The sequence below is a fragment of the Sapajus apella genome, unplaced genomic scaffold, assembly GCF_009761245.1.
Source record: "Sapajus apella isolate SASKATOON/1434 unplaced genomic scaffold, GSC_monkey_1.0 scaffold2205, whole genome shotgun sequence".
In the NCBI taxonomy this organism is placed as follows: Eukaryota; Metazoa; Chordata; class Mammalia; order Primates; family Cebidae; genus Sapajus; species Sapajus apella.
Window position 1 is genome coordinate 1 of NW_022439131.1, and position 10582 is coordinate 10582.

Sequence of the window (10582 nt, forward strand, 5' to 3'; positions counted from 1 at the left end):
TGTAAGCATCTCCCGGTTGGACTAGGGACTCCCTGGGGACACGGTGGCTTTCCATCACGGCTGCTGTGGCAGATGACACAAATGGCCCCAGTTCTACACGCCTTCCTGCGTGTGTGCTCCTTGGCAATGTCGCTTTTCAGGTTTTCCCATCAAGGGGTGGAGTCTCTTTCCTCACACCTTGAATCTAGGCCAGGCTTGTCACTGGCTTTTTGGCCAGTAGCTTGAGTGGTAGCCACCTTGTGCAAAGTTCTGAGCCTCTGCCTCATGCTTCTGTCTCTGGGAACCCTCCTCAGCCATCACATGAAAAAGCCAGCCTGCAGGATGATAAGAGCTATGTGGATTAGCCAGTGCCGCCACCCCGAGCCAGCACCCTTCCAGAAGCAGAATCACTTAGCTGACCCACAGATGCATAAAGGAGCTCAGCTGCAAGATGAGAAAACTGCTCAGCCGAGCCCAGCCCGAATCGCTGACCCACAGAAATCTTAAAAGGAGCCTGGTGTGGTGTCTCACGTCTATAATCCCAAAACTTTGGGAGGCTGAGACAGGAGGACTACTTGAAGCCAGGACTTTGAGACCAGCCTGGACAACATAGTGAGATCCCATGTCAACAACAAAAAAATTTTTTAATTAACCAGGCACAGTGGGGTATGCCTGTAATCCCAGCTACTCAGGAGGCTGAGGTGAGAGGACCACTTGAGCCTGGAAGATTGAGGTGGCAGTGATCACACCACTGCACTCCAGCCTGGGCAACAGAGCAAGACCCTATCAAAAAAAAAAAAAAAAAAAAAAAAAAAGGTCATGTTTTTAAGCCTCTAAACTTTGAGGGTGTTTGTTACACAGCAAGAGCTAACTGGTACATCTGCATTCTGGACAACAGAAAGAGGGAAATGGGGAAATGGAGGGCAGGGCCCTTCCATTTAAGGGCACTTCAGGGAAGTTACATTGATTGCTGTCATTTACATCCTCCTGGCCAGAAAGCAGTCACATTGCTGTACCTACATGCAAAGGAGTCTTACTACAAACAAAGGGGAGACTAGGTGCTGTGGCTCACACCTGTCATCCCAGCACTTTGGGGGGCCGAGGCTGGAGGATCACTTGAACTCAGGAATTTGAGACCAGCCTGGGCAACATGATGAAACTCTGTCTCTACAAACTACCCAGGCATGGTGGCACATGCCTATAGTCCCAGCTACTTGGCAGAGGTCAGGGGTGCTGAGGCAGGAGGATGGCTTGAGCCCTGGAGATCAAGGCTGCAGTGAGCCGAGATTGCACCAGTGCACTCCAGCCTGGGTGACAAAATGAGACCTTGTCTCCAAAAAAAGAAAAATAGAAAAAGAAAAAAAGAAAGGGAAGGATGGGCTGGGTGTCGTGGCTCATCTGGGTGTCATGGCTCCTGCCTGTAATCTCAGCACTCTGGGAGGTTGTGGCGGGCGGATCACGAGGTCAGGAGATAGAGACCATCCTGGAGAACATGGTGAAACCCTGTCTCTACTGAAAAAAAATAGACAAAAATTAGCTGGGTGTGGTGGCGCATACCTGTAATCCCAGCTACTTGAGAGGCTGAGGCAGGAGAATCACTTGAACCAAAGAATTGGAGGTTGCCACAAGCCGAAAGGGCACCCCTGCACTCCAGCCTGGCGACAGAGCAAGAGTCGGTCTCAAAAGAAAAAAGAAAAGACATTGGGAATAAGCAGCTGTCCCTACCACAGAGCTTTAAATTAGGGGTTGCTGGAAGACTCCCTGAAAGAAGAGGCAGAATTTGGCAAGATGAGAGGCCACAAGTGAACTAGGAAAGACAGCTTCTAGCTTCCAGCTCAATGCTTCCACCGTTTCCTGGGGCCATTGCCACGGGGACAGGACCACGGAGAAGTTCCTCGTCTCCAAACGCCCTGGCCAGGGCAGAAGGCAAAGACTGGAAAAATTTTTCTTTGAAATCTCTGCCAACGAAGACGTAGAGGAAGGGGTTGAGGCAGCTGTTGATACAGCCCAAGGCGAAGCTAGTCTGGAGGATGATGAACATCCGGGGGTGGTAGAGTTCCTTGAGGATCACACGTCGCCACAGATGGACCAACAGGACCATGTTAAACGGGGACCAGCAGATGAAGAAAGCGCTCACCAGCACCAGCAGCAGCCTCTTGGGCCAGTGGGCATGGACCCAGCCCTCCCTCAAGAGCTTGGCCCGGATGAGGTGGGCGCAGATACCTATGACTGCCAAGGGCCCCAGGAAGCCCAGCAGGAAGTGGCCTATGGTCACCACATTTTTTATCTCGAAGACCCCCTGAATCCAAGTCTGGGCAGTCTCATTCTTAGAGCTGAACTCCAAGTAGCACTGCGCACAGCCATTCCATTTTCTGGTCTTCCGGAATTTCAGGTGTGAAGAGCACAAGGCAACGGCCAGGAGCCACACCGCGATGGCCAGCGAGCTCGCCCGCTGCGCGGTGCGGCGGTTCAAGGCCCAGATGGGGTAGAGGACGGAGATGCAACGGTCCACAGAGATGAGGACGAGGAGGCAGTTACTGGCAAAGAAGGCGAGGAAGACAAAGGTGATGTAGAGTTTGCAGGCCCACTCTCCAAGGAGCCACTGCCTGGAGGCCACGTAATACGTGGCGATGGGCAGAGACAGTGACAGCATGAAATCGGCAAGGGCCAGGTGGAAGAACCAGACGGTGGACACCGTGCGGGCCATGCGGAAGACAGTCATCCATAGCACCAGCCCATTGCCCACCACTCCGACGACAAAGGACACAGACAGGACAGCCATGGTCAGCGGGCGGAGGAACCCCACCTCCTCAGGAACGCATCTGGAAGCATCCATCTTCCTGCAACAGCAGTGATCGTGGGTCAGAGCCCCAGGTTGCCTGTCACTGCGGCCCTGGTCCCCTCCGAGACCCCACTCATGATTTCTCCATTCAAGCATTTTTATGGAATGTTTATTATTATTTTAGAGACAGGGTCACGCTCTGTCACTGAGGCTGGAGCCTCACAGCTCAGTGCAGCCTCCACCTCCCACCTCAGCTTCCTGGGGTAGCTGGGACTACGGGCACTTAGCACCATGCCTGGCTAATTAAAAAAAATTTTTTTTGAGACAGAATCTTGCTCTGTCACTCAGGCTGGAGTGCAGTGGCATGATCTGGGATCACTGCAGCCTGTGCCTCTCAGGTTCAAGCAGTTCTCCTGCCTCAACCTCCCATGTAGCTGGGACTACAAGCATGCACCACCAGGCCCGGCTAATTTTTGTATTTTTAGTAGACAGGGTTTTACCATGTTGGCCAGGCTGGTCTCAAACTCCTGACCTCATGATCCACCCAGCTCAGCCTCCCAAAGTGCTGGGATTAAGGTGTGAGCCACTGTACCCAGCCTTAGACTTTTCTTGTAAGGGATGAGGTCTTGCTGTGTTGTCCAGGGTGTGGTCTTGAACTCCTGGCTTCAAGTGATCCTCCCACCTTGGCCTCCCAAAGTGCCGGAATTACAAGTGTGAGCCATCGAGCCCAGCCTGAATGCTTTTTATGACACAATAATACTGTTTTTTTTTTAGGACAGAGCCTCGCCGTGTCACCCAGGCTGGAGTGCCATGGCACGATCTCAGCTCAGTGGCAACAATAATATTGTTCTAAGTACCAGAGATAGCTCATGTAACAAAACAAGCCCTGGTGGAACTTATATCCCAGTGGGGGAGGTCAGAGTAATACATGATAAATCAACTCATGATATATTGCTTTATCAGACTCCAAGCGGTAGGCAAAAATAATAAATGAAGTGGAGGGGGCCAGATGTGGTGGCTCACGCCTGTAATCCCAGCACTTTGGGAGGCCGAGGTGGGCGGATCATCTGAGGTCAGGAGTTCGAGACCAGCCTGGCCAACATGGTGAAACCCTGTCTCTATTAGAAATACAAAAATTAGCCAGACTTGGTGGTGCGCACCTGTAATCCCAACTACTCAGGAGACTGGAGGAGAATCCCTTGAACCTGGGAGACTGAGGTTGCAGGGAGCTGAGATTGCACCACCGCACTCCAGCCTGGGAAACAGAGTGAGACTCTGTCTCAAAAAAAAAAAAAAAAATAATAATAATAATAATAATTCACCAGGTATGGTAGCGGGTGCCTGTAGTCCCAGCTACTCCGGAGACTGGGGCACGAGGATGACTTGAGCCCTGGAAGTCGAGGCTACAATGAGCCATGGAGAGCCCACTTCACTCCAGCCTGGGTGACAAAGTGTCTCAATAAAAATAAAACAAAAGCAATGAGGTGGAGGGCCTTTTGACTTTGGGTACTGTCAGCGTAACTTTCAGACAAATAGCCCACAGAGAGAAAAAATTATAAAATTTGGACAAAATATTAAAGATGGCTCCACTATTTGAAAAAATTGACAGCAGAAAACTGTCAATTCAGAACTGTATAATTTCTGAAAATATCTTTCAAAAATGGAGGTGAAATAAGGACGTTTTTAGGTAAACCAGATCTGAGATAGTGTGTGGCCTGCAGACCATGGGAATTGCTAAAGGAAGTCCTCTAGGCTGAAAGGAGTAATATCAAATGGTGACACATATCTACAGGAAGAAATGAGATCATAAAATGTTTCCTTTAAAAAAAAAATCAAGGTAAGGCCAAGTGCAGTGACTCATGTCTGTAATCCCAGCACTTTGGGAGGCTCAGGCGAGCAGAGCACTTGAAGTCAGGAGTTCGAGTCCAGCCTGGCCGAAATGGCGAAACCCCGTCTCTACTAGAAATACATAAATTAGCAGGACATGGTGGCACATGTCTGTAATCACAGGTATTTGGGAGGCTGAGGCAGGAGAATCGCTTGGACCTGAAAGGTTGCAGATTGCAGTGAGCTAAGATCAGGCCACTGCACTCCAGCCTAGGCGACAGAGTGAGACTCTGTCTCATTTAAAAAAAAAATGAAGGTAAGGAGAGACAGAAAGGCGCCACTGGTACATTAATTGGGGTTCTCAGGGAAGACCCCATTAAGAATGTAACACTTGAGCAAAGAGTTGGAGGAGGTAATGAAGTGAGGCACATCCGTATCTGGAGGAAGAGCCCTCCAGGCAGGACCAGCAGTCTGGGCAAAGGTCCTGAGGCAGGATGGTTCCTGGAATGCTCGAAGAACAGCAGGGAGGCTGGTGTGGCTGGAGCCAGGTGGGCCATGGGGAGAGAGGTGAGAGGTGAAGACAGAGAGGGAGGCGGGCAGACGGGCAGAACCCTGTGAGTCACAGTGCGACTCCCCTGGCCTTTCCTGGGAGTGAGATGGGAGTTACAGGAGACTCTTGAGCAGAGGAGGAACAATGTCTGACTTAGGTCTTAACAATCACTGTGGCTTCAAGGTGGAGACCAGGCTGAGGGGGTGGGATGGAAGCAGGAGGTCCGGAGGAGGCTGTTGCAGTAACCCAGGTGGGCAGTGATGGGGATGGGGACTGCGGGACTTTTGAGTGGGTGGAAGCCGGAGCTGCTGTGCCCTGGGATGGGGAGACGTCAGGGAGAGCCGGTTTGGGGTAAGACCAGGAGCTCGGGGTTGGTCACGCTGCCTTTGAAATGCCTGTAAGACATCCAGGGGAGACTTCACGTAGGCAGTGATACCAGCAGTGAGATGACAGGAGGGGGCCGGGCGCAGTAGCTCACGCCTGTAATCCCAGCACTTTGGAAGGCCCAGGCAAGTGAATCGCCTGAGGTCAGGAGTTCAACATGGCAAAACCCCGTCTCTACTAAAAATACAAAAATTAGCCGGGTGTGGTGGTGCGCGCCTGTAATCCCAGCTACTCTGGAGGCTGAGGCCAAATTGCTTGAACCTGGGAGATGAAAGTCGCAGTGACGTGATTGCTTTTCGCCATTGTACTCCAGACTGGGCAACAGAGCCCGGCTCCATCTAAAAAAAAAAAAAAAACAAAAACAAAAAAAAACGACAGCAGGGGTTTCTGGTTGGATACAGGCTTCAGGCTCGTGGGAGTCATTAGAATGCAGACGCCAGCCCGGCACAGTGCCTCATAGCTGTAGTCCCAGCACTTTGGGAGTTAGAGGTGCGAGGATCGCGTGAGCCCAGGAGTTCAAGACCAGCCTGGGCAACATGACGAGACCTTGTCTCTACAAAAAAATACAAAAATAATTTAGATGCTATTTATGGCTTTGAGCCTGAGAATGACCTCCATGGGTGAGGGGCAGACACAGAAGACACGTCTGGGGTTGAAGAAAGCTGGGGCTTACACAGCAGACAGGCATAGGTCGAAGCGCTAGTTGAGATGCTGGATTATGGCTGTGTGATGATGGGCTTTCCCCCAACCCCAAGACTCAGTATGCTCATCTGAGATATGGGCGTAGAATCCCTGAATACCTCTGTCTCCCACTCCCCCAACCCACACATTCAATTCATCACAAAGCCCTGTCAATTTTGTCCCCAAAAACTTCTTGCCTCTGTCCACTTTGTCCTGTCTCCATAGCCCTATCATCCAAGCACCCAGAGTTGCAGCATTTTTTTTTTTTTTTTTTTTTTTTTGAGATAGGATCTTGCTCTGTTGCCCAAGCTGGAGTGCCGTGGCACAATCTCGGCTCACTGCAACCTCTGCCTCTTGGGTTCAAGCAATTCTCCTGCCTCAGCCTCCTGAATAGAGGAGTTGGGACTACAGGCCCCCACCCTGGGTGCATGCCCAGCTAATTTTTGTATTTTTATTAAAAATGTGTTTTTACCATGTTGACCAGGCTGGTCTTGAACTCCCGACCTCATGTGATTCACCCACCTCGGTCTCATAAAGTGCTGGGAGTACAGGCGTGAGCCACCAAGCCTGGCCCCCAGCTTTATATTCATCTCTTGGCAGCCACTCACCACCCCACAGCCAAAGTGATCCTTTAAATGCCCAAATCACATAACCCCAGTGTTTTGGGAGACCCAGGCAGGAGAATCGCTTGAGGCCAGAGCTGCAAGACCAGTCTAGGCGGCATGGCGTAACCCTGTCTCTACAAAACAAAAATGTGTTAGCCAGACAGGGTGGCTTGTACTGTAGTTCCAGCCACTCGGGAGGCTGAGGCACGAGGATCACTTGAGCCCAGGAGGTCAAGGCTGAAGTGAGCCACGATTGTGCCACTGCACTCCAGCCTGAGCTACAGAGTGAGACCCCGTCTCAAAAAATAAACAGTTAGGCCGGGCGCGGTGGCTCACGCCTGTAATCCCAGCACTTTGGGAGGCCGAGGCGGGTGGATCATGAGGTCAAGAGATCGAGACCATCCTGGTCAACATGGTGAAACCCCGTCTCTACTAAAAATACAAAAATTAGCTGGGCATGGTGGCACGTGCCTGTAATCCCAGCTACTCAGGAGGCTGAGGCAGGAGAATTGCCTGAACCCAGGAGGCGGAGGTTGCGGTGAGCCGAGATCGCGCCATTGCACTCCAGCCTGGGTAACAAGAGCGAAACTCCGTCTCAAAATAAAATAAAATAAAATAAAATAAAATAAACAGTTAAAACCAGACAATTACACTGTGGCTCTTCATTGCTGATGGGATAAATATGAGTCTCCCCAACACCGCTGTTGATGTAAATGCATCTAAAATTATTTTTATGTATTTTTTGCCTCTCCAGACTTCTCTTGCACCTTCCCCCTCTTCATGCACCACATCCCGGCTTCCCTACCTTTGCCTTCATTGCCAAGATTCTCGTTTCCCTCCCACCCCAGGGCCTTTGTACATGCTGCTCCCGCTGCCTGAAACACCCTTTCTTTCCTGTACTTTTTTTTTTAAACTCATTCCTGAGATGTCAGTGCAAATTTCACTTTCTCCCTAAAGCTTTCCCTGGCTGCCTTGACTGAAGCAGGACCTTCTTTACAAGCTTCTCTCCTATGAAGAGATGGTCACAGGCTGGGCACGGTGCTCACCACTGCACTCCAGCCTGGGTGCCACAGCAACATTCTGATCCCCACCTCCCAACCCCCCCAGAAAAGAGATGGTTACAGGCAACAGCAATTAGATCGTGTTTGTTGAATCATTTGATGATCACCCATCTGCCCCATTCATCTCTGACTTCCCTAGAGGCGAGGCTGGTGTGTGGCTGACCTCTGGAACTTAGCAGGCACTTGATAATAATTGATGAGTGATCCATTAAGGAGGACAATCTCTCCTTTGTCATCAGAGGATGGATTCATTCATTTAGTGTAAAATTATGCATTGAGCCCCAGTTGTACGCTAGTCACTATTCTAAGCACTGGGGATACCATGGTGACGGACATTCAAAACCTCTGCCCAGGGACGGCTCACACATGTGGCGTGAGAGCATTCTTCACCCAGAGGAGGTGGCCCAGAACTTTCTGCCCCTTTTTACTACCTCCTTTTTTTTTTTTTTTTTTTCTTGAAACAGAGTCTCACTCTGTTGCCCAGGCTGGAGTGCGTGGTGTAATCTCGGCTCACTGCAGCCTCCGCCTCTTGGGTTCAAGGGATCTCCTGCCTCGGCCTCCCAAGTAGCTGGGATTACAGGCACCTGCCACCACACCCAGCTAATTTTTGTATTTTTAGTAGAGACGGGCTTTCACCATTTTGGCCAGGCTGGTCTCGAACTCCTGACCTCAGGTGATCCGCCCACATTGGCCTCCCAAAGTGCTGGGATTACAGAGGTGAGCCACCCCGCCCAGCCCGCCACCTCCTTTTGTAACCCTGGAGAGTGCACTTCAACTCTCCTCGTCCCCAAGCCCCTACCCCATGGCTCCCTGAGACCCTCCCAACAAATCCCAGTCCCCTGTCACCGTGTGCTGTTCCGAGGGCCAGGGCAAGGTGAGGGGGTTCTGTCTGTCTCCGTCGTCAGTCCCAGGTGGCCGCCAGCCTCGAGCCCAAGTTAAGGGTAGGGGGCTAATGGCAGGAAGCCAGCTGTGAGTTGTGGAGCAGATAAATGTCCAGGAAAGAGCCTTGAGCAAGAGCCTCAGAGATTGCTATCAGACTTAAAATGTCACCAGATGTGGGCCCTAATAGGCCCCGTGGTCTGCAGGCTTGCAGGATAAAGAGGCGGGTGTCAGGGAAATCTTTTCACAAGGCCATTCCGATTCTCCTCCGCCCTCCCTTGTGCTAATGAAATTTGTTAAGAGATACAAAACACTTAAAACTTTTTGTGACTGGGGGCGGTGGCTCACGCCTGTAATCCCAGCACTTTGGGAGGCCGAGGCAGGTGGATCACCTGAGGTCAGGAGTTCCAGACCAGCCTGGCCAACATGGAGAAACCCCATCTCCACTAAAAATACAAAAAATATAGCTGGAAGTCATGGTTGGTCCCTATAATTCCAGCTACTTGGGAGGCTGAGGCAGGAGAATCTCTTGAACCTGAAAGGCGGAGGTTGCAGTGAGCTGAGATTGAGCCACCGCACTCCAGACTGGGTGACAGAGTGAGAATCATCAAAAACAAAGCAAAACAAAACAATACAAATCTTCTTGGCACATAGTGGGCCCTCAAGCATTGTTAGTGCTTATTATTAACATTGCTATAGTTCTGCTTCGATTTACATCAGGAAAATGTCTGGAGAGATGCGTTCTTAGGTGACCCATCATTGTGCAAACCTCACAGAGTATGCTCACACAAACCTAGGTGGGAGAGCCTGCCCCACGCGTATGTCAGATGATCTAGCCCAGGCATCTAGGCCATAGGCCAAATGGGACCCAGGCTGGAGTGCAATAGCACTATCTCAGCTCACTGCAACCTCTGCCTCCCAGGTTCAAGCGATTCTCCTGCCTCAGGCTCCCTAGTAGCTGGGATTAAAGGCATGCACCACCACACCTGGAAATTTTTGTATTTTTAGTAGAGACAGGATTTCACCATGTTGCCCAGGCTGGTCTTGAACTCCTGGACTCAAGCAATCCTCCCCACTCAACCTCCTAAAGAAGGTAATTTTTTTTAAGGTGCCTCTATGCTTCCTGGCCTCAGTCTCTGTGTCATTTAATCCTCTCCTCATCCAGAAGATGGAAACATTTGGTCCTATTTTATATACTTTGGGGCAAGTGAGGCTCTGAGAGGTGGAGTTCTCAGGGCAAGTCAGAGCTGCTGCTTTCTTTTTCTTTTTCTTTTCTTTTTTGAGACAAAGAAATTTTGGCTAATTTTTGTATGCTTAGCAGAGCTGGGGTTTCACCATGTTGGCCAGCCTCATCTCGAAATCCTGACCTCAAGTCATCCACCCGCTTCAGCCTCCCAAAGTGCTGGGATTACAGGCATGAGCCACCGCGCCCGGCCAGAACTACTTCTTTGAATCATGAGCATGTGGTGTGACAGCTTCTGGATTGCATGACATTTTTCTTTTGCCTCAACCTAGAGCCAAAAGAATTGTCTGTTGTGACCAGGGACCACGTGGACTTCAGTCCTCAGAAAGGAGGATTCATGGAATGCATCTGTTTGTTCTGAGGGGGTTATTTTAAGTAACAGAAACCCTGACTCCAACTGGCTGCAACAATAGGGAAATTTATTAAGTCACTTGACACAAATGCCAGAGGTTGTTGGCATAACTAATAGTGAAGGAGTAGATTCAGCTGTTGCAGCAAAGACACAAAATAATCGTGGCTTCAATGAGCTAGGATTTGAAATCTCCCTTTTCACAACCTGGATGTAAGCATCTCCCGGTTGGACTAGGGACT

General features: G+C 50.5%; 1 protein-coding gene across 1 annotated transcript; it reads right to left on the reverse strand.

Moving 5' to 3' along the window:
• Positions 1 to 1781: 1781 nt before the first annotated feature.
• LOC116547148 (probable G-protein coupled receptor 32) lies at positions 1782 to 2893 on the reverse strand. The gene has a single exon (XM_032273193.1). The coding sequence runs from the start codon at positions 2813 to 2815 to the stop codon at positions 1787 to 1789; it is 1029 nt and encodes a 342-aa protein (XP_032129084.1). The 5' UTR covers positions 2816 to 2893; the 3' UTR covers positions 1782 to 1786.
• Positions 2894 to 10582: the final 7689 nt, after the last annotated feature.

Coding starts and splice junctions, on each gene's coding strand:
- LOC116547148 (XM_032273193.1), bottom strand. CDS start 2,815: ATGGATGCTTCCAGATGCGTTCCTGAGGAGGTGGGGTTCCTCCGCCCG.